Genomic DNA, 26,421 nt, shown 5'->3' on the forward strand with positions numbered 1-26,421 from the left:
ATGCAGCAATGAGCTACTAGTGAGACTGTATTAAACGCACCACTCCCGGCTGGTTAACTTGTAGCTGGCTAGTTGACAAACTAACTAGTTTTAAGGCGTTTAGTTAGTGACATGGTTTGGTTAACTAACTAGCTACAACTCCGCTGTGAACTGAACTTGATAACTAGCTACCTGACTTCTCTCCCGTGATGATTGTGTAAACCCTGTGCCACTCTCCTCCTCTACCTCAGGGTGAAGAGTTGTGGGGATGGAGGTATTTGAGACAGGTGTGACCATGCAGCCTCTGGCGTAAGGCGCTCTGACCGGTGCCACACCAAGCCGCGATACACCGGAGTTATTATTATTATTCTTTATTTTTGTTTTGTGTCAGTCATTTTGTTGACTTAAAAAAAAAATGTTTCACAAAGAACAATACTATTGAGGAACAGGAGAGGAGACGATTGCTTCTATCTAATTACATTTGTTTTGGATAACAGCCCGTGAGAAGTCAGACTATTCCTCACAATCAGAATAAGGACAGTGGCTTGGATAATTGACTAGCCATGAGTACCGCCAGTACCCAGAACCCAGTGATACTGGGCCATTCCAACCAGAATGGCCAGCTCCGAGGACCGGTGGTGAAGCCTGCAGGAGGCCAGGGCAGCGGAGGAGGCAGTCATCAGACACAGCAGCCCAGCCATATGAAGCAGGCCTCCAGCACAATCAACAACGGCACTGGGCCTAGCAGCACCCAGCTGGCTAAAGCTACCCCCACAGCCAATACTGTCATCAAGTGAGTCCTAGTTAATTTTGTACAGCGTCCGAATGGCTCTCAAGCGTTCTCTTTTGGTGGTGTACTCATAAGTTATATTTTTCCACAGGCCCGGAGATGACTGGAAGAGGAATTTGACGCTCCCTCCAAAAGACACGAGGATGAGAACATCGGTAAAAGCTCCCTTTTGAATCAAATGTACTTTAAACTGTTGTAGTTATTGCCGTGGTCTAGTGTAAAGGGCGTTTGTTTTGCTTTTTATTTATTTAACCTTTATTTAACTTGGCATGTCAGTTAAGAACAAATTCTTATTTACAATGACGGCCTACCAAAAGGAAAAAGGCCTCTACAGGAGCGAGTCACTGGGATAGAATATATACAGTACAAATATAGGACAAAACACATCAAGAACAAGACAGGCAACACTACATAGAGACTAGCTTAGCATTAGCATAAATCGTGTTAGCTTAGCATTTTGTGCTGCATCCCTGAAGCTGCCTCTGACTGGGCTTGAACCGGGGTCCTCTGTCTGGCCAACACACGTGACTGCCCGCTTGACAACGTACAAACCAGTTAAGCTATAGAAAAGGATCCAATTCGATAGCGCCTCTAGCCAGATTTCAAGTTGGCTTTTGAGTGAGCCTACGGCACGTCCTTATGTTACTCTGGGGCAGTAGTAGTCAGGGTTCTTATGTTACTCTGGGGCAGTAGTAGTCAGGGTTATTATGTTACTCTAGGGCAGTAGTAGTCAGGGTTCTAATGTTACTCTGGGGCAGTAGTAGTCAGGGTTCTTATGTTACTCTAGTGCAGTAGTAGTCAGGGTTCTTATGTTACTCTGGGGCAGTAGTAGTCAGGGTTCTAATGTTACTCTGGGGCAGTAGTAGTCAGGGTTCTTATGTTACTCTAGGGCAGTAGTAGTCAGGGTTCTTATGTTACTCTAGGGCAGTAGTAGTCAGGGTTCTAATGTTACTCTAGCGCAGTAGTAGTCAGGGTTCTAATGTTACTCTGGGACAGTAGTAGTCAGGGTTCTTATGTTACTCTAGGACAGTAGTAGTCAGGGTTCTTATGTTACTCTGGGGCAGTAGTAGTCCGGGTTCTAATGTTACTCTGGGGCAGTAGTAGTCAGGGTTCTAATGTTACTCTGGGGCAGTAGTAGTCAGGGTTCTAATGTTACTCTGGGGCAGTAGTAGTCAGGGTTCTTATGTTACTCTAGGGCAGTAGTAGTCAGGGTTCTTATGTTACTCTGGGGCAGTAGTAGTCAGGGTTCTTATGTTACTCTGGGGCAGTAGTAGTCAGGGTTCTTATGTTACTCTGGGGCACTAGTAGTCAGGGTTCTAATGTTACTCTGGGGCAGTAGTAATTATAAGCCTCCAATGTTAAGTTGATTCAATGTTGATCCGATGTACAACAGGACGTAACGGCAACTAAAGGCAATGAGTTTGAAGACTACTGCCTGAAGAGGGAGCTACTGATGGGCATCTTTGAGATGGGCTGGGAGAAACCCTCTCCAATACAGGTACGGTAAGAGCTCATGTGCTACGTAGCAGCTGCATACAGCACACTGAATGCATGGTATGTGTATTAGCTCTTGTTCATGACTCTATTTCATTACCCAAGAGCCATTGGATATGGAGAAGGCGTCTTCTGTAAGGGGGAGTTTGGTTAATTAAATGGCCTGCGCTCACTCTGAACATTAACACGTGTTGGTTGCGGTATGGTTTTGGAAGCATATGGACCTTGCATACCGATGTGAATGAAATAAAAAGTTAAATTGATACATACCTTGATAGGGTCAGTGTTCCCGTGTGGTGATATCATGTTACAGCCATTGTTTACGGAAGACGTGGCGACCACCTATATTAATTAGCTATCTAGCAAGCCCCTAACACCTGTGTAAGTGTGACGGAATGTCGTTTAGTAGGATGAAGGCTCCATAGCTGTATGGGTCTGTAACTACTACAGTGTAGGTTAGTAGGATGAAGGCTCCATAGCTGTATGGATCTGTGACTGCTATAGTGTAGTTGAGTAGGATGAAGGCTCCATAGCTGTATGGATCTGTAACTACTACAGTGTAGTTTAGTAGGATGAAGGCTCCATAGCTGTATGGATCTGTAACTGCTATAGTGTAGTTTAGTAGGATGGAGGCTCCATAGCTGTATGAATCTGTAACTGCTACAGTGTAATAGGATGGAGGCTCCATAGCTGTATGGGTCTGTAACTGCTATAGTGTAGTGTAGTAGGATGGAGGCTCCATAGCTGTATGGATCTGTAACTGCTACAGTGTAGTAGGATGGAGGCTCCATAGCTGTATGGATCTGTAACTACTACAGTGTAGTAGGATGGAGGCTCCATAGCTGTATGGATCTGTAACTACTACAGTGTAGTTTAGTAGGATGGAGGCTCCATAGCTGTATGGATCTGTAACTACTACAGTGTAGTAGGATGGAGGCTCCATAGCTGTATGGATCTGTAACTACTACAGTGTAGTAGGATGGAGGCTCCATAGCTGTATGGGTCTGTAACTACTACAGTGTAGTAGGATGGAGGCTCCATAGCTGTATGGGTCTGTAACTACTACAGTGTAGGTTAGTAGGATGAAGGCTCCATAGCTGTATGGATCTGTGACTGCTATAGTGTAGTTGAGTAGGATGAAGGCTCCATAGCTGTATGGATCTGTAACTACTACAGTGTAGTTTAGTAGGATGAAGGCTCCATAGCTGTATGGATCTGTAACTGCTATAGTGTAGTTGAGTAGGATGAAGGCTCCATAGCTGTATGGATCTGTAACTACTACAGTGTAGTTTAGTAGGATGAAGGCTCCATAGCTGTATGGATCTGTAACTGCTATAGTGTAGTTTAGTAGGATGGAGGCTCCATAGCTGTATGGGTCTGTAACTACTACAGTGTAGTAGGATGGAGGCTCCATAGCTGTATGGATCTGTGACTGCTATAGTGTAGTAGGATGGAGGCTCCATAGCTGTATGGGTCTGTAACTACTACAGTGTAGTAGGATGGAGGCTCCATAGCTGTATGGGTCTGTAACTGCTATAGTGTAGTGTAGTAGGATGGAGGCTCCATAGCTGTATGGATCTGTGACTGCTATAGTGTAGTTTAGTAGGATGGAGGCTCCATAGCTGTATGGGTCTGTAACTACTACAGTGTAGTAGGATGGAGGCTCCATAGCTGTATGGGTCTGTAACTGCTATAGTGTAGTGTAGTAGGATGGAGGCTCCATAGCTGTATGGGTCTGTAACTACTACAGTGTAGGTTAGTAGGATGAAGGCTCCATAGCTGTATGGATCTGTGACTGCTATAGTGTAGTTGAGTAGGATGAAGGCTCCATAGCTGTATGGATCTGTAACTACTACAGTGTAGTTTAGTAGGATGAAGGCTCCATAGCTGTATGGATCTGTAACTGCTATAGTGTAGTTTAGTAGGATGGAGGCTCCATAGCTGTATGGGTCTGTAACTACTACAGTGTAGTAGGATGGAGGCTCCATAGCTGTATGGATCTGTGACTGCTATAGTGTAGTTTAGTAGGATGGAGGCTCCATAGCTGTATGGGTCTGTAACTACTACAGTGTAGTAGGATGGAGGCTCCATAGCTGTATGGGTCTGTAACTGCTATAGTGTAGTGTAGTAGGATGGAGGCTGTATGGGTCTGTAACCGTTAGTGATTAAAGATGAGGAGGGCCAATCTGAGCCCTGGGAGCTGCAGTGCTCCTGCTTTTCTGTTTTTCTTGGTAGTTCGTTGGTTGATTTGACTGGATTGACACTGATTGGCCAAGAGATTCCACTCACTTGGTGTCTCAGCAGAGGTCTGAATGTATCTCTGATTAGAGGGGGGGGGGGGTGACCACCAGCAAGGTGTCGGTGTTCCAAATGGAGCCCTATTCCCAATGTAGTGCACTATTTTCTGTGGCACAAATATAGGTAATGAGATGCCATTTGGGACTCGAGCGGACCTCAAGGCCCTGGGTTCTCGGTGGGATAAGTGGACCCCTAACGTGTTGCCTTCATCTCTAGGAGGAGAGCATCCCCATAGCGTTGTCTGGGAGGGACATTCTGGCCAGGGCCAAGAACGGGACAGGAAAGAGCGGAGCTTACCTCATTCCCTTACTGGAACGCATTGACCTGAAGAAGGACTGTATACAAGGTGAGATTCCACTTCATGACATTGCCTTTGTTTTAAACAGGTGTTAAGACACTTCATGACATTGCTTTTGTTTTAAACAGGTGTTAAGACACTTCATGACATTGCCTTTGTTTTAAACAGGTGTTAAGACACTTCATGACATTGCTTTTGTTTTAAACAGGTGTTAAGACACTTCATGACATTGCCTTTGTTTTAAACAGGTGTTAAGACACTTCATGACATTGCCTTGGGTCTCAGTAGACCAAATGTCTTCAGTAGAATTGAAAATGCTGATTTTGTGAAAGTGACAGACTAATCAGATCTTTGTATAGACTAATGTAGTTCCCCCCCAACCTGCCTTCTATCTCTGTTCTGTGGTTCAGCTGTGGACATGGTAGTTTAGTAGGATGGAGGCTCCGTAGCTGTATGGCTCTGTAACTACTACAGTGTAGTTTAGTAGGATGGAGGCTGTATGGATCTGTAACTACTACAGTGTAGTTTAGTAGGATGGAGGCTGTATGGATCTGTAACTACTACAGTGTAGTTTAGTAGGATGGAGGCTTTATGGATCTGTAACTACTACAGTGTAGTTTAGTAGGATGGAGGCTTTATGGATCTGTAACTACTACAGTGTAGTTTAGTAGGATGGAGGCTGTATGGATCTGTAACTACAGTGTAGTTTGGTAGGATGGAGGCTGTACGGATCTGTAACTACTACAGTGTAGTTTAGTAGGATGGAGGCTTTATGGATCTGTAACTACTACAGTGTAGTTTAGTAGGATGGAGGCTGTATGGATCTGTAACTACAGTGTAGTTTGGTAGGATGGAGGCTGTATGGATCTGTAACTACTACAGTGTAGTTTATAGCCTGTTGTCCTACTCCAACCTGACTTGCGTCTGTCTTGTGGTCCAGCTGTGGACATGGGTCCAACAGAGAGCTGTCCTGCAGGCTATGACCTCTGTGTAGGCCTCTGTATGATATAATGCAGTGCCTTCGCTATTCAGACCCCTTTCTCCACATTTTGTTTGGTTACAGCCTTATTCTAAAATATATAGTTATTTTTAAATTCCCTAATTTATCTACACACAATACCCAATAATGACTAAGCAAAAACAGTTTCTTAGAATTTTTTGCAAATGTAATAAACAAATTAAACGAAGTAACAAATGATTTACATAGGTATTCAGATGCTTTGCTTTTAGACTTGAAATTAAGCTTTGGTGCTTCCTGTTTCCATTGGTCGTCATGGAGATGTTTCTACTACTTGATTGGAGTCCACCTGTGGTAATTTCAATTGGAGTTGATTTGGAAAAGCACACACCTGTCTATATGATGGTCCCACAGTTGACAGTGAATGTCAGAGTAAAAACCAAGCCATGAGGTCGAAGGAATTGTCCATAGATCTCAGAGACAGGATTGTGTCAAGGCACAGATCTGGGGAAGGGTACCAAAACATTTCTGGAGCATTGAAGGTCCCCAAGAACACAGTGGCCTCTATTATTAAATGGAAGTTTGGAACCACCAAGACACTTCATAGAGCTGGTTACCCGGCCAAACTGAGCAGTCAGGTAGAAGGGCCTTGGTCAGGGAGGTGACAAAGATCCTGATGGTCACTCTGACAGAGATCTAGAGTTCCTCTGTGGAGATGGGAGAACCTTTTAAAAGGTCAACCATCTCTGCAGCACTCCACCAATCAGGCCTTTATGGTAGAGTGGCCTGATGAAATCCGCTTGGAGATTTCCAAAAGTCACCTGAAGGACTCAGACCATGAGAAACAAGATTCTCTGGTCTGATGAAACCAAGGTTGAACTCTTTGGTCTGAATGCAAAGCGTCACGTCTGGAGGAAACCTGGCACCATCCCTACAGTGAAGCATGGTGGGGGCAGCATCAAGCTGTGGGGATGTTATTCAGCGGCAGGGACTGGGAGAAGAATCAGGATCAAGTGAAAGATGAACGGCGCAAAGTAAAGAGATATTTCATGACAACCTGTTCCAGAGCACTCAGGACCGCAGACTGGGTCGAAGGTTCACCTTCCAACATGACAACGACCCTAAGCACACAGCCAAGACAAAGGAGTGGCTTCGGGACAAGTCTCAATGTCCTTGAGAGGCCCAGCCAGAGCCAGGAATTAAACCCGCTTGAACGCTCCCCATCCAAACTGACAGAGCTTGAGAAGATCTGCAGAGAAGAATGGGAGAAACTCCCAAATACAGGTCTGCCAAGCTTGTAGTGTCATACACAAGAAGATTGTTCCAGAATTCTTCCTATGACATTGAGTACACCATATCACTGGCTTCATCAATAAGTGCATCGATGATGTCGTCCCCACAGTGACTATGTACATACCCCAACCAGAACACTTGGATTACAGGCAACATCCGCTCTGAGCTAAAGGCTACCGCTTTCAAGGAGCGGGACTCTAACCCTGACGTTTATGAAATCCCACTATGTCCTCCAACGAACCACCGAACAGGCAAAGCATCAATACAGAATGAAGACTGAATTTGCCAACCGCCCCAACAGATCCACAGATGACGCAATCTCTATTGCACTCCACACTGCCCTTTCCCAGCTGGACAAAAGGAACACCTATGTGAGAATGCTGTTCATTGACTACAGCTCAGCGTTCAACACCATAGTGTCCTCAAAGCTCATCAATAAGTTAAAAACCTTGGGATTAAACACCTCCCACTAAAGACCTCCCTCTACAATTGGATCCGGGACTTCCTGACGGGCTGCCCCCAGGTGGTGAGGGTAGGTAACAACTAGTGATGCACCGATATTACATTAATCTCCGATAGCCGATATTTTCCTTGCCAAAAAATCATGCCATGATCCAAACACACCAAGACAGTTGTGAAGAGGGCATGACTACACCTTTTCCCCTCAGGAGACAGTTGTGAAGAGGGCATGACTACACCTTTTCCCCTCAGGAGACAGTTGTGAAGAGGGCATGACTACACCTTTTCCCCTCAGGAGACAGTCGTGAAGAGGGCATGACTACACCTTTTCCCCTCAGGAGACAGTCGTGAAGAGGGCATGACTACACCTTTTCCCCCCAGGAGACTGTTGTGAAGAGGGCATGACTACACCTTTTCCCCCCCAGGAGACTGTTGTGAAGAGGGCATGACTACACCTTTTCCCCCCCAGGAGACTGTTGTGAAGAGGGCATGACTACACCTTTTCCCCCCAGGAGACAGTCGTGAAGAGGGCATGACTACACCTTTTCCCCCCCAGGAGACTGTTGTGAAGCGGGCATGACTACACCTTTTCCCCCCAGGAGACTGTTGTGAAGCGGGCATGACTACACCTTTTCCCCCACAGGAGACAGTTGTGAAGAGGGCATGACTACACCTTTTCCCCTCAGGAGACTGAAAGGATTTGGCATGAGTCCTCATCCTCAAAGTATATAGCCCTCACATTGACTCTGTACCGGTACCCCCTGTATATAGCCTCCACATTGACTCTGTACCGTAATACCCTGTATATAGCCTCCACATTGACTCTGTACCGGTACCCCCTGTATATAGCCTCCACATTGACTCTGTACCGTAATACCCTGTATATAGCCTCCACATTGACTCTGTACCGGTACCCCCTGTATATAGCCTCCACATTGACTCTGTACCGGTACCCCCTGTATATAGCCTCCACATTGACTCTGTACCGGTACCCCCTGTATATAGCCTCCACATTGACTCTGTACCGTAATACCCTGTATATAGTCTCCACATTGACTCTGTACCGGTACCCCCTGTATATAGCCTCCACATTGACTCTGTACAGGTACCCCCTGTATATAGCCTCCACATTAACTCTGTACCGTAACACCCTGTATATAGCCTCCACATTGACTCTGTACCGGTACCCCCTGTATATATCCTCCACATTGACTCTGTACCGTAATACCCTGTATATAGTCTCCACATTGACTCTGTACCGGTACCCCCTGTATATAGCCTCCACATTGACTCTGTACCGGTACCCCCTGTATATAGCCTCCACATTGACTCTGTACCGTAATACCCTGTATATAGTCTCCACATTGACTCTGTACCGGTACCCCCTGTATATAGCCTCCACATTGACTCTGTACCGGTACTCCCTGTATATAGCCTCCACATTGACTCTGTACCGGTACTCCCTGTATATAGCCTCCTTACTGTGATTTTATTGTTGCTCATTAATAATTTATATTTTGAACTGCGTTGTTGGTTAAGGACTTCTAAGTAAGCAATTCACTGTATTTGGCGCATGTGCCAAGTGAAATGCTGATTTTTGACTCGAGGCTTTAAAACCTGCCAAGGTGTTTCAACAAAGTACTGAGTAAAGGGACTGAATAAATCTGTAAATCTGATATTTAAGTTTTCATTTTGTTAATACATTTTATAAAATCTAACTTTTTGCATTGTCACTGTGGGGTATTGTGATGTCACTGTGGGGTATTGTGATGTCACTGTGGGGTATTGTGATGTCACTGTGGTATTGTGATGTCACTGTGGTATTGTGATGTCACTGTGGGGTATTGTGATGTCACTGTGGGGTATTGTGATGTCACTGTGGGGTATTGTGATGTCACTGTGGGGTATTGTGATGTCACTGTGGGTAGATTGCTGAGGATTTATTTTAGAATGTTGTAATGCAATCAAATGTGTAAAAAGTGGTGAATCGCCAAACATATGGTTCTCTCCTCCCCCAAGCTATGGGCATCGTTCCCACCAGAGAACTGGCATTGCAGGTGAGCCAAATCTGTATCCAGATCAGCAAACACATGGGAGGGGTCAAAGTCATGGCCACAACGGGTGGTACCAACCTCCGCGATGACATCATGAGGCTCGACGAGACAGGTACATCACACCTGGCCCGGAGCCAGTTATTCAATTTAACAAGTCATCTTGACTCGAGTCTGAAATGTAATGGTGATGCTAGGCTTATGCTTCTCAATTATGTTATTCTTTGTAGTTCACCTTGTGATTTGTTAATAATAATTGTAATCTTTTGTCTCTAGTACACGTTGTGATTGCCACCCCTGGGAGGATCCTGGACCTCATTAAGAAGGGTGTGGCCAAAGTCAATCAGGTTCAGATGATGGTTTTGGATGAGGTGAGCTGTGGTGTTAGTTTACCATGCGGTTCCTTATTAGTCCCGGTGTCTCGCCACTTTAAACAATGCTACCTTATATAATGTTACTTACCCTACATTATTCATCTCATATGCATATGTATATACTGTACTCTATATCATCAACTGCATTCTTATGTAATACATGTATCACTAGCCACTTTAACTATGCCACTTTGTTTACTTTGTCTACACACTCATCTCATATGTATATACTGTACTCGATACCATCTACCGTATGCTGCTCCGTACCATCACTCATTCATATATCCTTATGTACATATTCCTTATCCCCTTACACTGTGTATAAGACAGTAGTTTTGGAATTGTTAGTTAGATTACTTGTTGGTTATCACTGCATTGTCGGAACTAGAAGCACAAGCATTTCGCTACACTCGCATTAACATCTGCTAACCATGTGTATGTGACAAATAAAATTTGATTTGATTTGAACTGTTACCTGGTTACCTTACCTGTCGTTAGTCAACTGTAGATCCACTTATGTCCTTGTCTCTGCCCCCCCCCCCCCCCCAGGCAGACAAGCTGTTGTCCCAGGACTTTGTCGTGATGATGGAGGAGATATTGAGCTACCTGCCCAAACAGAGACAGATTCTGCTCTACTCTGCTACCTTCCCTCTCAGCGTACAGAAGTTCATGGTAAATTCTGGATTCTGATGCATGGGGCCTTTTTGGGGGGGGGTTGGACTAGCCTTATAGATCATAGTTTTTAGTCTGCGTCTGTGAACTATGAAAGCCCTGTGTTGATTTCTACAGTCCTGCTGCATTGTGCAGTAAAACGCTTAAGTCGTTAATTTTGACTCTGTAATAGAATATTAAAGGGCTTTCCATTGTCTTGCTTTGTATATTTTTGTTAATAGTTAAAATATGAATGGCGGACTAGCGACACACAGCGGGACAAACATCAACAACGTAGTCATGACGACCTCCATAAACAAGTCTCAATGCTTTGTGATGTGAACTTGTTATTTCCTGTGTCTCAGAACTCCCACCTGTCCAAGCCCTACGAGATCAACCTGATGGAGGAGCTGACCCTGAAGGGGGTCACCCAGTATTATGCCTACGTTACAGAGAGACAGAAGGTCCACTGTCTCAACACGCTCTTCTCCAGGGTGAGTGCTGTCACTTGTAACCCCTTGTACCCTGACCCTGAAGGGGGGGGGGGTCATCCAGTATTATGCCTCGGTTACAGAGACATGGCCACTGACTCAAGACATTTTCCAAGGTAGGTGCCCATCAACGACCCCTAACTCCTACGCTACAGAGCAAAGCTGACTCTGCCCCCCCCCCAGCTGAGTGCCCCCCCTCATCTCAACCGTCTGAAGTTGTAGCTGACCCAGTCGGCTGAGCGCTGCCCCCCTCCCCCAGCTGACTCTGTCCTCTGCCCCCCCCTCAACCGTCTGAAGTTGTAGCTGACCCAGTCGGCTGAGCGCTGCCCGCCCCCAGCTGACTCTGTCCTCTGCCCCCCTCAACCGTCTGAAGTTGTAGCTAACCCAGTCGGCTGAGCGCTGCCCCCTTTCTCTCAACCGTCTGAAGTTGTAGCTGACCCAGTCGGCTGAGCGCTGCCCCCCTCCCCCAGCTGACTCTGTCCTCTGCCCCCCTCAACCGTCTGAAGTTGTAGCTGACCCAGTCGGCTGAGCGCTGCCCGCCCCCAGCTGACTCTGTCCTCTCTGCCCCCCTCAACCGTCTGAAGTTGTAGCTAACCCAGTCGGCTGAGCGCTGCCCCCCCCTATTTTCCTCCCGCCATGTTGGATTGCAGCACTTCACTTGATACCTTGATACCTCTGTGTGGAAAAGTGATGAGGAAAACTGTTGCCAAATTACAGAATAGTGTTTGTGTAATTTACCTCCACTAATGGCACCTGCTGGTCAAAATAATTTAAAGCATAGAAGTCCTTTCACGCGTGCTCAGCGGTGCCCTTTTGTCTGACTGGGTGGTTGTTTGACAAAACAAGTCCTTCTGATAAAGTGCTACAGGCATCGGCACACTGCTTAGTGAATTTCAACGTGCAATTTCGTGGTATCTAATTGTTTGTAGTTACTATCTTGTCTCATCGCTACAACTCCCGTAGGGGCTCGGGAGAGACTAAGGTCGAGAGCCATGCGTCCTCCAAAGTTCTCAACCTTCTTAATATTAAACACGTTGCTTTGCCTTATAACCAGAGGAGCCGACCTGGCTGGCATGAAAATGAACCATGGGAAACGCGTCCTCCATTCGCTATTTAACGGAGTTTCCCCCCCGCTGCCCATTCAAAACACATTTCACACACACATCGTATATGTGACCGAACCAGCTCGATTCGGTCTGATTTAGCAAAAAGACTAAAGGCTGGTTCATACTGCAGGTGTGTTTGTAAATGTAATCTGGAGTCCCAGTGTGTTCTGGACATTCGTGGACTCGGAGCGTTGTCAGGTTTTGTTTGTAAATTCAGAGCACTGGATGCTCTGGTCGAGGAGTAAGGTGGATCCGAGCGTTCTGCCCTAACAGCAGTCAACATCCACGCTAACTGGCTAACATTTGCTAGCTACTTCCAGACACAAATGAGAAAACGGCTCACTGACAATTCTACTTGCCCTAAGCATAAATGGTTAGGCTCTTATGTTATCCAGAGTGTTGGTGACTGTAACTGTGCTGCTGTCAGATGATATTACTCTTTTTAGCCAAAGTTTACTGACACCGTCCATATTCAACTTGTGTTGAGCGTTCGTGAATTAGTCAGTTATTCTGCGCTCCGGCACACTCTGATAGTGCACTAAAATCAGAGTAGATAGTCAGAGCGAATTTACCACCTAAGTCTATCGACAGTTGTAACGGTGACGACATACAGTCTATTGAAATGGCTACTTGCATAGTGGAGTCTTGTGTTTAGACATGTAGCTAGCTAAACAGTGAACCGTAATCCCAACTCATGGCGTTACTACTCTGCAGGTAGCTAGCTAAACAGTGAACCGTAATCCCCAACTCATGGCGTTACTACTCTGCAGGTAGCTAGCTAAACAGTGAACCGTAATCCCCAACTCATGGTGTTACTACTCTGCAGGTAGCTAGCTAAACAGTGAACCGTAATCCCCAACTCATGGCGTTACTACTCTGCAGGTAGCTAGCTAAACAGTGAACCGTAATCCCCAACTCATGGTGTTACTACTCTGCAGGTAGCTAGCTAAACAGTGAACCGTAATCCCAACTCATGGTGTTACTACTTTGCAGGTAGCTAGCTACCTAAACAGTGAACCGTAATCCCAATTTATGGCGTTACTACTCTGCAGGTAGCTAGCTAAACAGTGAACCGTAATCCCAATTTATGGCGTTACTACTCTGCAGGTAGCTAGCTAAACAGTGAACCGTAATCCCAACTCACGGTGTTACTACTCTGTAGGTAGCTAGCTAGCTAAACAGTGAACCGTAATCCCAAACTCATGGTGTTACTACTCTGCAGGTAGCTAGCTAGCTAAACAGTGAACCGTAATCCCAACTCATGGCGTTACTACTCTGCAAGTAGCTAGCTAAACAGTGAACCGTAATCCCAACTCATGGCGTTACTACTCTGCAGGTAGCTAGCGAACATCAGGCTGTAACTAGCAATGTTAATGGATCTGAGATACGAAAACTATTAGTACACCGATCAAACACGTAACGTTAGCTAGCTAACAGTACGCTTTAACTTGAAATGAAAAGGACATTCTGACAATTATTATCTGAATGTCGCTAGCTATACTCTTACTGGTATACATGGATAAATGTTTCTCCCTCTGTCACGAATTCCATGGTTGCCCTACAACGTTAACCGGAGACAGGTTCTCTTTTCGTCTCAGTGTGCGTATTTGCAATAGCTACTGCATTTTCTCCATCTCCTTAGCTATCATACTCTACATTTTATTCATGTTTCTTTAGAAATCCTAAAATAAAGGATTTATTGTGATGGTGTAGGTAGACTATATTACATGGATTTATTGTGATGGTGTAGACTATATTACAAGGATTTATTGTGATGGTGTAGGTAGACTATATTACATGGATTTATTGTGACTGTGTAGGTAGGCTATATTACATGGATTTATTGTGACGGTGTAGGTAGACTATATTACATGGATTTATTGCGATGGTGTAGGTAGACTATATTACATGGATTTATTGCGATGGTGTAGGTAGACTATATTACATGGATTTATTGTGACGGTGTAGGTAGACTATATTACATGGATTTATTGCGATGGTGTAGGTAGACTATATTACATGGATTTATTAATGTTCCAAAGGTCTGCATCGATGGGTCGTAGGTTATATATTACGATACAGCCTTATTCTAAAATTGATTAAATTATTTTTCCTCATCAATCTAACAATGACAATTGTCAAAGTGAATTTGGCTCACCTGTATTTGGGGAGTTTCTCCCATTCTTCTCTGCAGATCCTCTCAAGCTCTGTCAGGATGGATGGGGAGCGTCTCTGCACAGCTATTTTCAGGTCTCTCCAGAGATGTTTGATCGGGTTCAAGTCCGGACTCTGGCTGTGTGTGTGGACATTCAGAGACTTCAAAATAATATATGTTATTTAAAAAAATGCGCGGCAGGTAGCCTAGTGGTTAGCGTGTTGGACTAGTAACCGAAAGGTTGCTGGATCGAATCCCTGAGCTGGCAGGTATAAATCTGTCTTTCTGCCCTTGAACCAAGGCAGGTAAACCACTGTTCCCCATTAGGCCGTTAATGTAAAAAATAATTTGTTCTTCACCGACTTGGCTAGTTAATTAAAGGTTAAATAAAGTTAATTTTGTTTTAAATATGTGCCGAATACAATGGGTGTAGAAATTCTTTCTTACCCATAAATGGAGGATTGCAATGGAAAAGAGGTTTCAGAATAACAGCACTTCCTGGTTGGATTGTCCTCAGCTTTTTGCCTGCAGTATCAGTTCTGTTATACTCACAGACAATATTTTGACAGTTTTGGAAACTTTATAGAGTTTTCTATCCTAATTTGCCAATTATATGCATATTCTAACTTCTGGGCCTGAGAAATAGGCCGTTTACTTTGGGCACGTTTTTCATCCAAACATCAAAATACTGCCCCCTAGTCTCAAGAGGTTTTAACCAACAATGTAGTTAAGAAAAATAACGTATGAAAGTATTTACTAAAATAAACTGAAATACAAAATAAATAAACAAAGGAAAGTAACAAATAATTAGTAACAATAGCAAGGCTATATACAGGGGGTACTGGTACAATGTGGAGGCTATATACAGGGGGTACTGGTACAATGTGGAGGCTATATACAGGGGGTACTGGTACAATGTGGAGGCTATATACATTTACATCATTTACATTTAAGTCATTTAGCAGACGCTCTTATCCAGAGCGACTTACAAATTGGTGCATTCACCTTATGACATCCAGTGGAACAGTCACTTTACAATAGTGCATCTAAAACTTAAGGGGGGGGTGAGAGGGATTACTTATCCTATCCTAGGTATTCCTTAAAGAGGTGGGGTTTCAGGTGTCTCCGGAAGGTGGTGATTGACTCCGCTGTCCTGGCGTCGTGAGGGAGTTTGTTCCACCATTGGGGGGCCAGGGCAGCGAACAGTTTTGACTGGGCTGAGCGGGAGCTGTACTTCCTCAGTGGTAGGGAGGCGAGCAGGCCAGAGGTGGATGAACGCAGTGCCCTTGTTTGGGTGTAGGGCCTGATCAGAGCCTGGAGGTACTGAGGTGCCGTTCCCCTCACAGCTCCGTAGGCAAGCACCATGGTCTTGTAGCGGATGCGAGCTTCAACTGGAAGCCAGTGGAGAGAACGGAGGAGTGGGTTGACGTGAGAGAACTTGGGAAGGTTGAACACCAGACGGGCTGCGGCGTTCTGGATGAGTTGAAGGGGTTTAATGGCACAGGCAGGGAGCCCAGCCAACAGTGAGTTGCAGTAATCCAGACGGGAGATGACAAGTGCCTGGATTAGGACCTGCGCCGCTTCCTGTGTGAGGCAGGGTCGTACTCTGCGGATGTTGTAGAGCATGAACCTACAGGAACGGGCCACCGCCTTGATGTTGGTTGAGAACGACAGGGTGTTGTCCAGGATCACGCCAAGGTTCTTGGCGCTCTGGGAGGAGGACATAATGGAGTTGTCAACCGTGATGGCGAGATCATGGAACGGGCAGTCCTTCCCCGGGAGGAAGAGCAGCTCCGTCTTGCCGAGGTTCAGCTTGAGGTGGTGATCCGTCATCCACACTGATATGTCTGCCAGACATGCAGAGATGCGATTCGCCACCTGGTCATCAGAAGGGGGAAAGGAGAAGATTAATTGTGTGTCGTCTGCATAGCAATGATAAGAGAGACCATGTGAGGTTATGACAGAGCCAAGTGACTTGGTGTATAGCGAGAATAGGAGAGGGCCAAGAACAGAGCCCTGGGGGACACCAGTGGTGAGAGCGCGTGGTGAGGAGACAGATTCTCGCCACGCCACCTGGTAGGAGCGACCTGTCAGGTAGGACGCAATCCAAGCGTGGGCCGCGCCGGAGATGCCCAACTCGGAGAGGGTGGAGAGGAGGATCTGATGGTTCACAGTATCGAAGGCAGCCGATAGATCTAGAAGGATGAGAGCAGAGGAGAGAGAGTTAGCTTTAGCAGTGCGGAGCGCCTCCGTGATAGAGGAGAGCAGTCTCAGTTGAATGACTAGTCTTGAAACCTGACTGATTTGGATCAAGGTCATTCAGAGAGAGATAGCGGGAGAGCTGGCCAAGGACGGCACGTTCAAGAGTTTTGGAGAGAAAAGAAAGAAGGGATACTGGTCTGTAATTGTTGACATCGGAGGGATCGAGTGTAGGTTTTTTCAGAAGGGGTGCAACTCTCGCTCTCTTGAAGACGGAAGGGACGTAGCCAGCGGTCAGGGATGAGTTGATGAGCGAGGTGAGGTAAGGGAGAAGGTCTCCGGAAATGGTCTGGAGAAGAGAGGAGGGGATAGGGTCAAGCGGGCAGGTTGTTGGGCGGCCGGCCGTCACAAGATGCGAGATTTCATCTCGAGAGAGAGGGGAGAAAGAGGTCAGAGCACAGGGTAGGGCAGTGTGAGCAGAACCAGCGGTGTCGTTTGACTTAGCAAACGAGGATCGGATGTCGTCGACCTTCTTTTCAAAATGGTTGACGAAGTCCTCTGCAGAGAGAGAGAGGAGGGGGGGGGAGGAGGATTCAGGAGGGAGGAGAAGGTGGCAAAGAGCTTCCTAGGGTTAGAGGCAGATGCTTGGAATTTAGCGTGGTAGAAAGTGGCTTTAGCAGCAGAGACAGAGGAGGAAAATGTAGAGAGGAGGGAGTGAAAGGATGCCAGGTCCGCAGGGAGGCGAGTTTTCCTCCATTTCCGCTCGGCTGCCCGGAGCCCTGTTCTGTGAGCTCGCAATGAGTCATCGAGCCACGGAGCGGGAGGGAGGACCGAGCCGGCCTGGAGGATAGGGGACATAGAGAGTCAAGGGATGCAGAGAGGGAGGAGAGGAGGGTTGAGGAGGCAGAATCAGGAGATAGGTGGGAGAAGGTTTGAGCGGAGGGAAGAGATGATAGGATGGAAGAGGAGAGAGTAGCGGGGGAGAGAGAGCGAAGGTTGGGACGGCGCGATACCATCCGAGTAGGGGCAGTGTGGGAGGTGTTGGATGAGAGCGAGAGGGAAAAGGATACAAGGTAGTGGTCGAAGACTTGGAGGGGAGTTGCAATGAGGTTAGTGGAAGAACAGCATCTAGTAAAGATGAGGTCGAGCGTATTGCCTGCCTTGTGAGTAGGGGGGAAGGTGAGAGGGTGAGGTCAAAAGAGGAGAGGAGTGGAAAGAAGGAGGCAGAGAGGAAAGAGTCAAAGGTAGACGTGGGGAGGTTAAAGTCGCCCAGAACTGTGAGAGGTGAGCCGTCCTCAGGAAAGGAGCTTATCAAGGCATCAAGCTCATTGATGAACTCTCCGAGGGAACCTGGAGGGCGATAAATGATAAGGATGTTAAGCTTGAAAGGGCTAGTAACTGTGACAGCATGGAATTCAAAGGAGGCGATAGACAGATGGGTAAGGGGAGAAAGAGAGAATGACCACTTGGGAGAGATGAGGATCCCGGTGCCACCACCCCGCTGACCAGACGCTCTCGGGGTGTGCGAGAACACGTGGGCGGACGAAGAGAGAGCAGTAGGAGTAGCAGTGTTGTCTGTGGTGATCCATGTTTCCGTCAGTGCCAAGAAGTCGAGGGACTGGAGGGAGGCATAGGCTGAGATGAACTCTGCCTTGTTGACTGCAGATTGGCAGTTCCAGAGGCTACCGGAGACCTGGAACTCCACGTGGGTCGTGCGCGCTGGGACCACCAGAGTAGGGTGGCCGCGGCCATGCGGTGTGGAGCGTTTGTATGGTCTGTGCAGAGAGGAGAGAACAGGGATAAACAGACACATAGTTGACAGGCTACAGAAGAGGCTACGCTAATGCAAAGGAGATTGGAATGACAAGTGGACTACACGTCTCGAATGTTCAGAAAGTTAAGCTACGTAGCAAGAATCTTATTGACTAAAATGATTAAAATGATACAGTACTGCTGAAGTAGGCCAGCTGGCAGTGGGTGCGTTGTTGACAATACACTAATCAAGTCGTTCCGTTGAGTGTAATAGTTTCTGCAGTGTTGCTATTCGGGGGCTAGCTAGCAGTGTTGTTTACGTTACGTTGCGTTAAAAGAACGACAATAGCTGGCTAGCGAACCTAGAAAATCGCTCTAGACTACACAATTATCTTTGATACAAAGACTGCTATGTAGCTAGCTACGATCAAACAAATCAAACCGTTGTACTGTAATGAAATGAAGTGAAAATGTGATACTACCTGTGAATGCGACCGGGTAGTTGAGTTCTATACAGAAGACGTTGGCTAGCTAGCAGAGTCTCCTACGTTAAGGACGACAAATAGCTGGCTAGCTAACCTCTGTAAATTAAGATAATCACTCTTAAGACTACACACTCTAAACCTAAACAACGCAATTATCTTGGAACGAAGATACGAAGACGGCAAAGACAGCTATGTAGCTAGCTAACACTACACTGATCAAGTCGTTCAGTTGAGTGTAATAGTTTTCCCAGTGCAGCTAATCAGTGGACGTTAGCTAGCTGGCTAGTGAAGACTAGCCAGGGGGTACTGGTACAATGTGGAGGCTATATACAGGGGGTACTGGTACAATGTGGAGGCTATATACAGGGGGTACTGGTACAATGTGGAGGCTATATACAGGGGGTACTGGTACAATGTGGAGGCTATATACAGGGGGTACTGGTACAATGTGGAGGCTATATACAGGGGTACTGGTACAATGTGGAGGCTATATACAGGGGGTACTGGTACAATGTGGAGGCTATATACAGGGGTACTGGTACAATGTGGAGGCCATATACAGGGGGTACTGGTACAATGTGGAGGCTATATGTAGCTAGAGGTAAGTGACTATGCATAGATAATAACAGTAGTAGCAGCAGCAGAAAAATGGGAGGGTGGACAATTGATCAACTGTTCAGGAGTCTTATGGCTTTGGGAGTAGAAGCTGATAACCCTTTTGGACCTAAACTTGGCGCTCTGGTACCGCTTGCTGTGGGTTAGTAGAGATGTCTGACATGGGTCGCTGGAGTCTTTGACAATTCTTAGTGTCTGACAACACCTGGTATATACATTTTTTTATTCATACCAGGCGGTGATGCAACCAATCAGCATGCTCTCGATGGTGCAGCGGTAGAAGTTTTTGAGGATCCATGCCAAATCTTTTCAGTCTCCTGTGGGGGAGTAAGTGTTGTCCCTCTTCACAGCTGTCTTGGTGTGTTTGGACCATTCTAGTTTGTTGGTGATGTGGACACCATGGAACTTGAAGCTCTCAACCTGCTCCACTACAACCCCGTCGATGAGAATGGGGGCGTGCTCCGTCCTCCTTTTCCCTTTAGTCCACAATGTTCTCCTTTGCCTTAATCACATTGAGGGAGAGGTTATCCTGGCACCTCACTGCCAGGTCTCTGACATCCTCCCTATAAGCTGTCTCATCGTTGTCTGTGATCAGTCCTACCACTGTGTTGTCAGCAAACTGAATGCTGATGTTGGAGTCGTGCTTGTTGCCTGTGATCCATGTCTTCTGGTTGGGGTATATATGTACGGTCACTGATGCACTTGAAGCTAGTGCTTGAGGTGGTTTACTCAATGCCATTAGCAAAAGACCGGAACATATTCCAGTCTGTGCTAGTTAAACTGTCCTGTAGCTTAGCATCTGCATCATCTGACCACTTCCGTATTGAGTCAATCACTGGTACTTCTTGCTTTAGTTTTTGCTTGTAAGCAAGAATTTGGGGATGGAATTAGTCAGATTTGCCAAATGGAGGGCGAGGGAGAGCTTTGTGCAGGTCTTTGTGTGAAGGTGGTCTAGGTTTTTTCTACTTTGGACATGTAACATGCTGGTAGAATCATTTTTTGTTTGTTTTCCCTGCATTAAAGTCTCCGGCCACTAGGAGCACTGCCTCTGGATGATCGCCTCTTTTCCTGACTCCTATGTTGTCTTGGCGGTGTGCTTAGGGTCGTTGTCTTAGATGGTGAAACTTCGCTCCAGTTTGAGATCTTGACTGCTCTGGAGCAGGTTTTCATCAAGGATCTCTCTGTACTTTGCTCCGTTCATCTTTCCTTCGATCCTGACTAGTCTCCCAGTCCCTGCTGCTGAAAGAAATCCCCACAGCATGATGCTGCCACCACCATGCTTCACCATAGGAATTGTGCCAGGATCCCTCCAGACATGGAGCTTGGCATTCAGGCCAGAGTTCAATCTAGATTACACCAGAGTATCTTGTTTCTCATGGTCAGAGTCCATTAGGTGCCTTTGGCAATCTCCAAGCGGGCTGTCGTGTGCCTTTTACTGAGTGGCTTCCATCTGGCCCCTACCATAAAGACCTGATTTAATGGAGTGCTATAGAGATGGCTGTCCTTCTGGAAGGTTCTCCCATCTCCACAGAGGAACTCGGGCGTTCTGTCAGTGACCATCAGGTTCTTGGTCACCTCCCTGACCAAGGCACTTCTCTCCCGATTGCTCAGTTTGGGCGGGCAACCAGCTCTGAGTCTTGGCGGTTCCAAACTTCTTCCATTTCAGAATGATGGAGGCCACTGTGTTCTTCAATGCTGCAGAAATGTTTTGGTACCCTTCCCCAGATCTGTGCCTCGACACAATCCTGTCTCTGAGCTCTACAGATAATTCCTTGAACCTCATGGCTTGGTTTTTGCTCTGACGTGCTGTCAAGTATGAGACTTTATATAGACAGGTGTGTGCCTTTCCAAATCATTTCCAATCAATTGAATATACCACCACAGGTGGACTCCAATCAAGTTGTAGAAACATCTCAATGATGATCAATGGAAACAGGATGCACCTGAGCTCAAGTTAGTCTCACAGCAAAGGGTCTGAATACTTATGTCACTTTTTTAAAATACATTTTCAAACATTTCTAAACCTGTTCTTGCTTTGTTATTATGGGGTATTGTGTGTAGATGATGAGAATCATTGAATCTGTTTTAGAATAACGTTGTCACATAACCAAATGTTGGAAAATTGAAGGGGTCTGAAAACCAGCTGGAAAGTTAATGGAAGTAATAATAATATAATATATGCCATTTAGCAGACGCTTTTATCCAAAGCGACTTACAGTCATGTGTGCATACATTCTACGTATGGGTGGTCCCTGGGATCGAACCCACTACCCTGGCGTTACAAGCGCCAGGCTCTACCAACTGAGCTACAGAAAGACCACTAAGTGTAACTCATTTTAAATTCCTTATATCAAGCAAACCAGACCGCACCATTTTGTTTTACAGTTAGCCAGGGGCACAGTCTAACACTCAGACATCATTTACAAAGTGTGTTTTTAGTGAGTCCCTCCAGATCAGAGGCGGTAGGGATGACCAGGGATGTTCTCTGTTTAGTGAGTCCTCCAGATCAGAGGCAGTAGTGATGACCAGGGATGTTCTCTGTTTAGTGAGTCCTCCAGATCAGAGGCGGTAGGGATGACCAGGGATGTTCTCTGTTTAGTGAGTCCTCCAGATCAGAGATGGTAGTGATGACCAGGGATGTTCTCTGTTTAGTGAGTCCTCCAGATCAGAGATGGTAGTGATGACCAGGGATGTTCTCTGTTTAGTGAGTCCTCCAGATCAGAGATGGTAGTGATGACCAGGGATGTTCTCTTGAAGTGTGTGAATTAGACCGTTTTCCTGTCCTGCTAAGCATTCAGTGTAGCGAGTGCTTTTGGGGTCATGGAATTATGTATGGTGTAAAATATGGCGCGTCTCGGCGGGGAAATGGTGCGTCTGTCGGCTGGGAAACACCTCAACGGTTGTCTTGTGCAGAACTGCAGCTGTCAGATCAAAGGCACTCCTTCCATACATTTGTTTAGGCCTAAAATGAAAACGTGTCCGTTTGTGCATCTCAACTTAATTCATTTTAAATTCAGGCTTTAATAACCAAACTAAATGTGAAAACTCAAGGGGTGTGAATACTTCCTGAAGCCACTGTTTATATACTTGTATGTCTATTCAATTATAATCTACTGTTTCCTGTCTCCCCACTCAGCTCCACATCAACCAGTCTATAATCTGTTTCCTGTCTCCCCACTCAGCTCCACATCAACCAGTCTATAATCTGTTTCCTGTCTCCCCACTCAGCTCCAGATCAACCAGTCTATAATCTTCTGTAACTCGTCTCAGAGGGTGGAGCTGCTGGCCAAGAAGATATCACAGCTGGGCTACTCGTGTTTCTACATTCATGCCAAGATGAGACAGGTCAGCCCAGGTCCTAGTGCACTGCCTCCTCACTACCCTAGGATCAGCTGACTAAGCTTAGTATCCCAAATGGACCCTACGTAGTAGTGTACTACTTTAGACCAGAAGCCCTATGGGTAGTGCACTACTTTAGACCAGAAGCCCTATGGGTAGTGCACTACTTTAGACCAGAAGCCCTATGGGTAGTGCACTACTTTAGACCAGAAGCCCTATGGGTAGTGCACTACTTTAGACCAGAAGCCCTATGGGTGGTGCACTATTTATAGAATAGGGGGCCATTTGGGATGCCTCATAGCTGTTGATCAGATGTCAGCTTGTTTACCTCTGGTTTATGCTCAGGGCTGATGAAATGGCTCAGCTCGGGCCCCAGGCTTTGCGTTGACCAGGCTCGGGCCCCAGGCTTTGCGTTGACCAGGCTCGGGCCCCAGGCTTTGCGTTGACCAGGCTCGGGCCCCAGGCTTTGCGTTGACCAGGCTCGGGCCCCAGGCTTTGCGTTGACCAGGCTCGGGCCCCAGGCTTTGCGTTTTTATTAGGAGAACAAGTCTTTCTTTGGACCAGATTAGACTGTACCAGACTTTCATTCTGTTTTGAACCGACCCAACATCTCCATGGTTAAGTTAGTCTGAAAACCACTAGTCTACTCGTCTGTCTCTTTCCAGGAGCACCGTAACAGAGTGTTCCACGACTTCAGAAACGGGCTCTGCCGGAATCTGGTCTGCACAGACCTCTTCACAAGAGGTATCGACATTCAGGCGGTGAATGTGGTGATCAACTTTGACTTCCCCAAGCTGGGCGAGACGTACCTCCACCGCATCGGCAGATCTGGTGAGAACCTTGGCTTTTCTCAAGCGAGACTTAATAAATGTCATTTGAAGGAGGTCTCGGCAGTTTTAACCTCGACTACTCCACCCCCCCAGGTCGTTTTGGTCACCTGGGTCTGGCCATCAACCTGATCACATACGATGACCGCTTCAATCTGAAGGGCATTGAGGAGCAGCTGGGAACAGAGATCAGACCCATCCCTGGCTGCATAGACAAGAGCCTGTATGTCGCAGAGTACCACAGTGAGAACGGAGAGGTCAAGCTGTGAGGTGGAGGACGAACAGAGGTGAAACTGGCTCTTCAATCACATTTATTTTATAAAGCCATTTTTTTTTTTTGACATTGAATAGTGTCCTTCAAAAACGAGGTGGGAGGTGGGAGGTGGGAGGTGGGAAACGCACCATATTTATATAACTGGACAAGTTCTTTGAGGTTGACATGTATTTTTGAGGAATGCTTACCAAGTAAAACGTCAGCTACTAAACATGTTCATGGGTTTGAGATAGTTTGTACTCCCTGAAAGCAGGAGGAGAAATGTTTGCCTAGTCGTACGAAACACAACAGCGATACTGTTTCTCTCCTCTGCAGATCAGATGAGACCCCTGTCCCCGTCGCCCCTCCCTTCTGTGTCCTGGACCTTTTTTTTTTGTGTCTTTTTTTGTTGTTGGATATCTAACTTCCTGTCTGTCGGTCTTCCTTCCTGTTTTTGGATGCCACCTCATGGAAACGTGTACGATCTGTGAGGGACAACAAACCTGCAGAGGAACTCATGATGTCCCTGTTCTAGGGTCCTCTCTCTGCTGCGATGCACTGAAGACTTCGACTACTAACTCCTACAGTACTGGGAGGAGGAAGGCGGGGAACGTGGAGAACTGTCTTTCAATGGAAATGGATTTGTTCATTTCCATCTTTCTCCTGCTCCAATCTACCCTGAGCACTGCCTGCCAGTCAGCACTTACCCCCCGGCTCCCTCCTCCCTGCCCAGGCCTCCCTCCTCTCCCTGCCTGGCCCCTCCCTCCTCTCCCTGCCTGGCCCCTCCCTCCTCTCCCTGCCCGGCCTCTCCCTGCCCGGCCCCTCCCTCCTCTCCCTGCCCGGCCCCTCCCTCCTCTCCCCTGCCCGGCCCCTCCCTCCTCCTCTCCCTGCCCGGCCCCTCCCTCCTCTCCCTGCCCGGCCCCTCCCTCCTCTCCCTGCCCGGCCCCTCCCTCCCTCCCTCCCTGCCCGGCCCCTCCCTCCTCTCCCTGCCCGGCCCCTCCCTCCTCTCCCTGCCCGGCCCCTCCCTCCTCTCCCTGCCCGGCCCCTCCCTCCTCTCCCTGCCCGGCCCCTCCCTCCTCTCCCTGCCCGCCCGGCCTCTCCCCGCCTCTCCCTGCCCGGCCCCTCCCCGCCTCTCCCTGCCCGGCCCCCTCCCGCCCTCTCCCCGCCCGGCCCCCTCCCTCCCTCTCCCGCCCGGCCCCTCCCTCCTCTCCCCGCCCGGCCCCCTCCCTCCTCTCCCCGCCCGGCCCCCTCCCTCCTCTCCCCGCCCGGCCTCTCCCCCCCCTCCCCCTCCTCCCCGCCCGGCCCCCTCCCTCCTCTCCCCCCGGCCCCCCCCCTCCCTCCTCTCCCGGCCCCCTCCCTCCCTCTCCCCGCCCGGCCCCTGGCCCCTCCTTTATGTTGTCCTTTTGTTTGTAGCTCTTTGTATGAAGTGCCTTAACAAGCAGCTTGTTCTGAAGTAATAACCCGTTCTCCGTCTCTATGTGGAAACATCCGTCCACCCACGGTGTTACTCATCACTTTATGTTCCACACATTGAATCAACACCCATCCTACCACTTCATGTTCAGCAAGACACATTGCATCAAGGTTTAGGTCGTTTTTCTATAGTTGGATGGAGAGTGGATGGAATATGTTCTGCTGCTGGCTTGGCTGCAGGTCCCCAGAATATTGACAAGTATATGAAGATAATCCACGGCAGAGAAAGGCCCTGGATGAAGATGCCAGCTCAACGCGCAGGATGTTTAGAGGCTCCTATTGGAACGCAGCCAGAGTGCAGACTAGTTCATTACGATCCTAACGTTCCTCCCCCTCCAGCTTCACAATCAGAACACTAAGAACTGATCTATTCTAGAACTGGAACGTTAAGTAGCTCCACCCTCCCCGGAGTGTCCGGGGGTTCCTTCCTGTTTGGGAGGACTTATCTACCGTACGATGCAAACGAGAAGAAATGGGTGTTGTTCCTGTTGCAGTTTGATGTTCTTCTGGGTGGGCAGTTGGTCCCTCCACTTTATTCTCCTTGATGTGCCACAGCTAAACGATCTTGGCACCCTGTACACTTTGTAAATACTTGATTTCATTTTTAATAGATTGTTTTAAAAACAAGTTTAAAAGGCTGGTTGACATGTTGAGGATGACGATGTGAGCTGATGCATCTTTAAGTTTTGAATCTGGAGATGATTATATTTTGTCCCTTTTTTTACTCAAACCCCCTTCACAGAATGAGCTGCAACGATGGCCTGTTTAGTCAGTGAAGTTCTGATTTCTAGAAGAGCACTCTGTGTTCGGATGTAGTCTACGACCATTTAATTGTCACGTTGTCTATGATGAAATGTGTTCCTTGTGCTTTTAGCCAAAGCACAGATTAAACTACAGTTTCACCCTTGACATTTAATAATCAATGCAGTTGTTCAACCCTGTTACATTAAGTTTAGATTTATTGTTTAAATAATATTCCTCTATTTTTCCTTCCAGTGTTGACAGGATGTCCCTCTAGACAGGTGGAATAGCTATCAGAGCAGCATAATGTTATTTTCATCACCAGCCTTTCCTCCTTCGA

At 47.1% G+C, this 26,421-nt stretch overlaps 1 protein-coding gene across 2 annotated transcripts in view; it reads left to right on the forward strand.

Annotated features, from left to right (window-relative positions):
- Positions 1-24,674, forward strand: part of ddx6 (DEAD (Asp-Glu-Ala-Asp) box helicase 6) — a 25,499-nt gene extending 825 nt beyond the window's left edge. Inside the window, exons 2-13 of one of the 2 annotated variants that reach the window (XM_046314684.1) lie at positions 231-772; positions 861-924; positions 2,163-2,267; positions 4,778-4,907; positions 9,589-9,735; positions 9,897-9,991; positions 10,544-10,666; positions 11,011-11,139; positions 22,677-22,793; positions 23,453-23,618; positions 23,711-23,901; positions 24,209-24,674. In XM_046314684.1, coding sequence (XP_046170640.1) covers positions 543-772; positions 861-924; positions 2,163-2,267; positions 4,778-4,907; positions 9,589-9,735; positions 9,897-9,991; positions 10,544-10,666; positions 11,011-11,139; positions 22,677-22,793; positions 23,453-23,618; positions 23,711-23,883 — 1,479 coding nt within the window. In that variant the 5' untranslated portion in view covers positions 231-542 and the 3' untranslated portion in view covers positions 23,884-23,901; positions 24,209-24,674. Of the gene's footprint in view, positions 1-230; positions 773-860; positions 925-2,162; positions 2,268-4,777; positions 4,908-9,588; positions 9,736-9,896; positions 9,992-10,543; positions 10,667-11,010; positions 11,140-22,676; positions 22,794-23,452; positions 23,619-23,710; positions 23,902-24,203 lie in introns of both variants that reach the window. The other variant, XM_046314683.1, reaches the window with a different exon arrangement.
- The last annotated feature ends 1,747 nt before the right edge of the window (positions 24,675-26,421 follow it).

The sequence above is a fragment of the Oncorhynchus gorbuscha genome, linkage group LG19 (genome assembly GCF_021184085.1).
Source record: "Oncorhynchus gorbuscha isolate QuinsamMale2020 ecotype Even-year linkage group LG19, OgorEven_v1.0, whole genome shotgun sequence".
Lineage (NCBI taxonomy): Eukaryota > Metazoa > Chordata > Actinopteri > Salmoniformes > Salmonidae > Oncorhynchus > Oncorhynchus gorbuscha.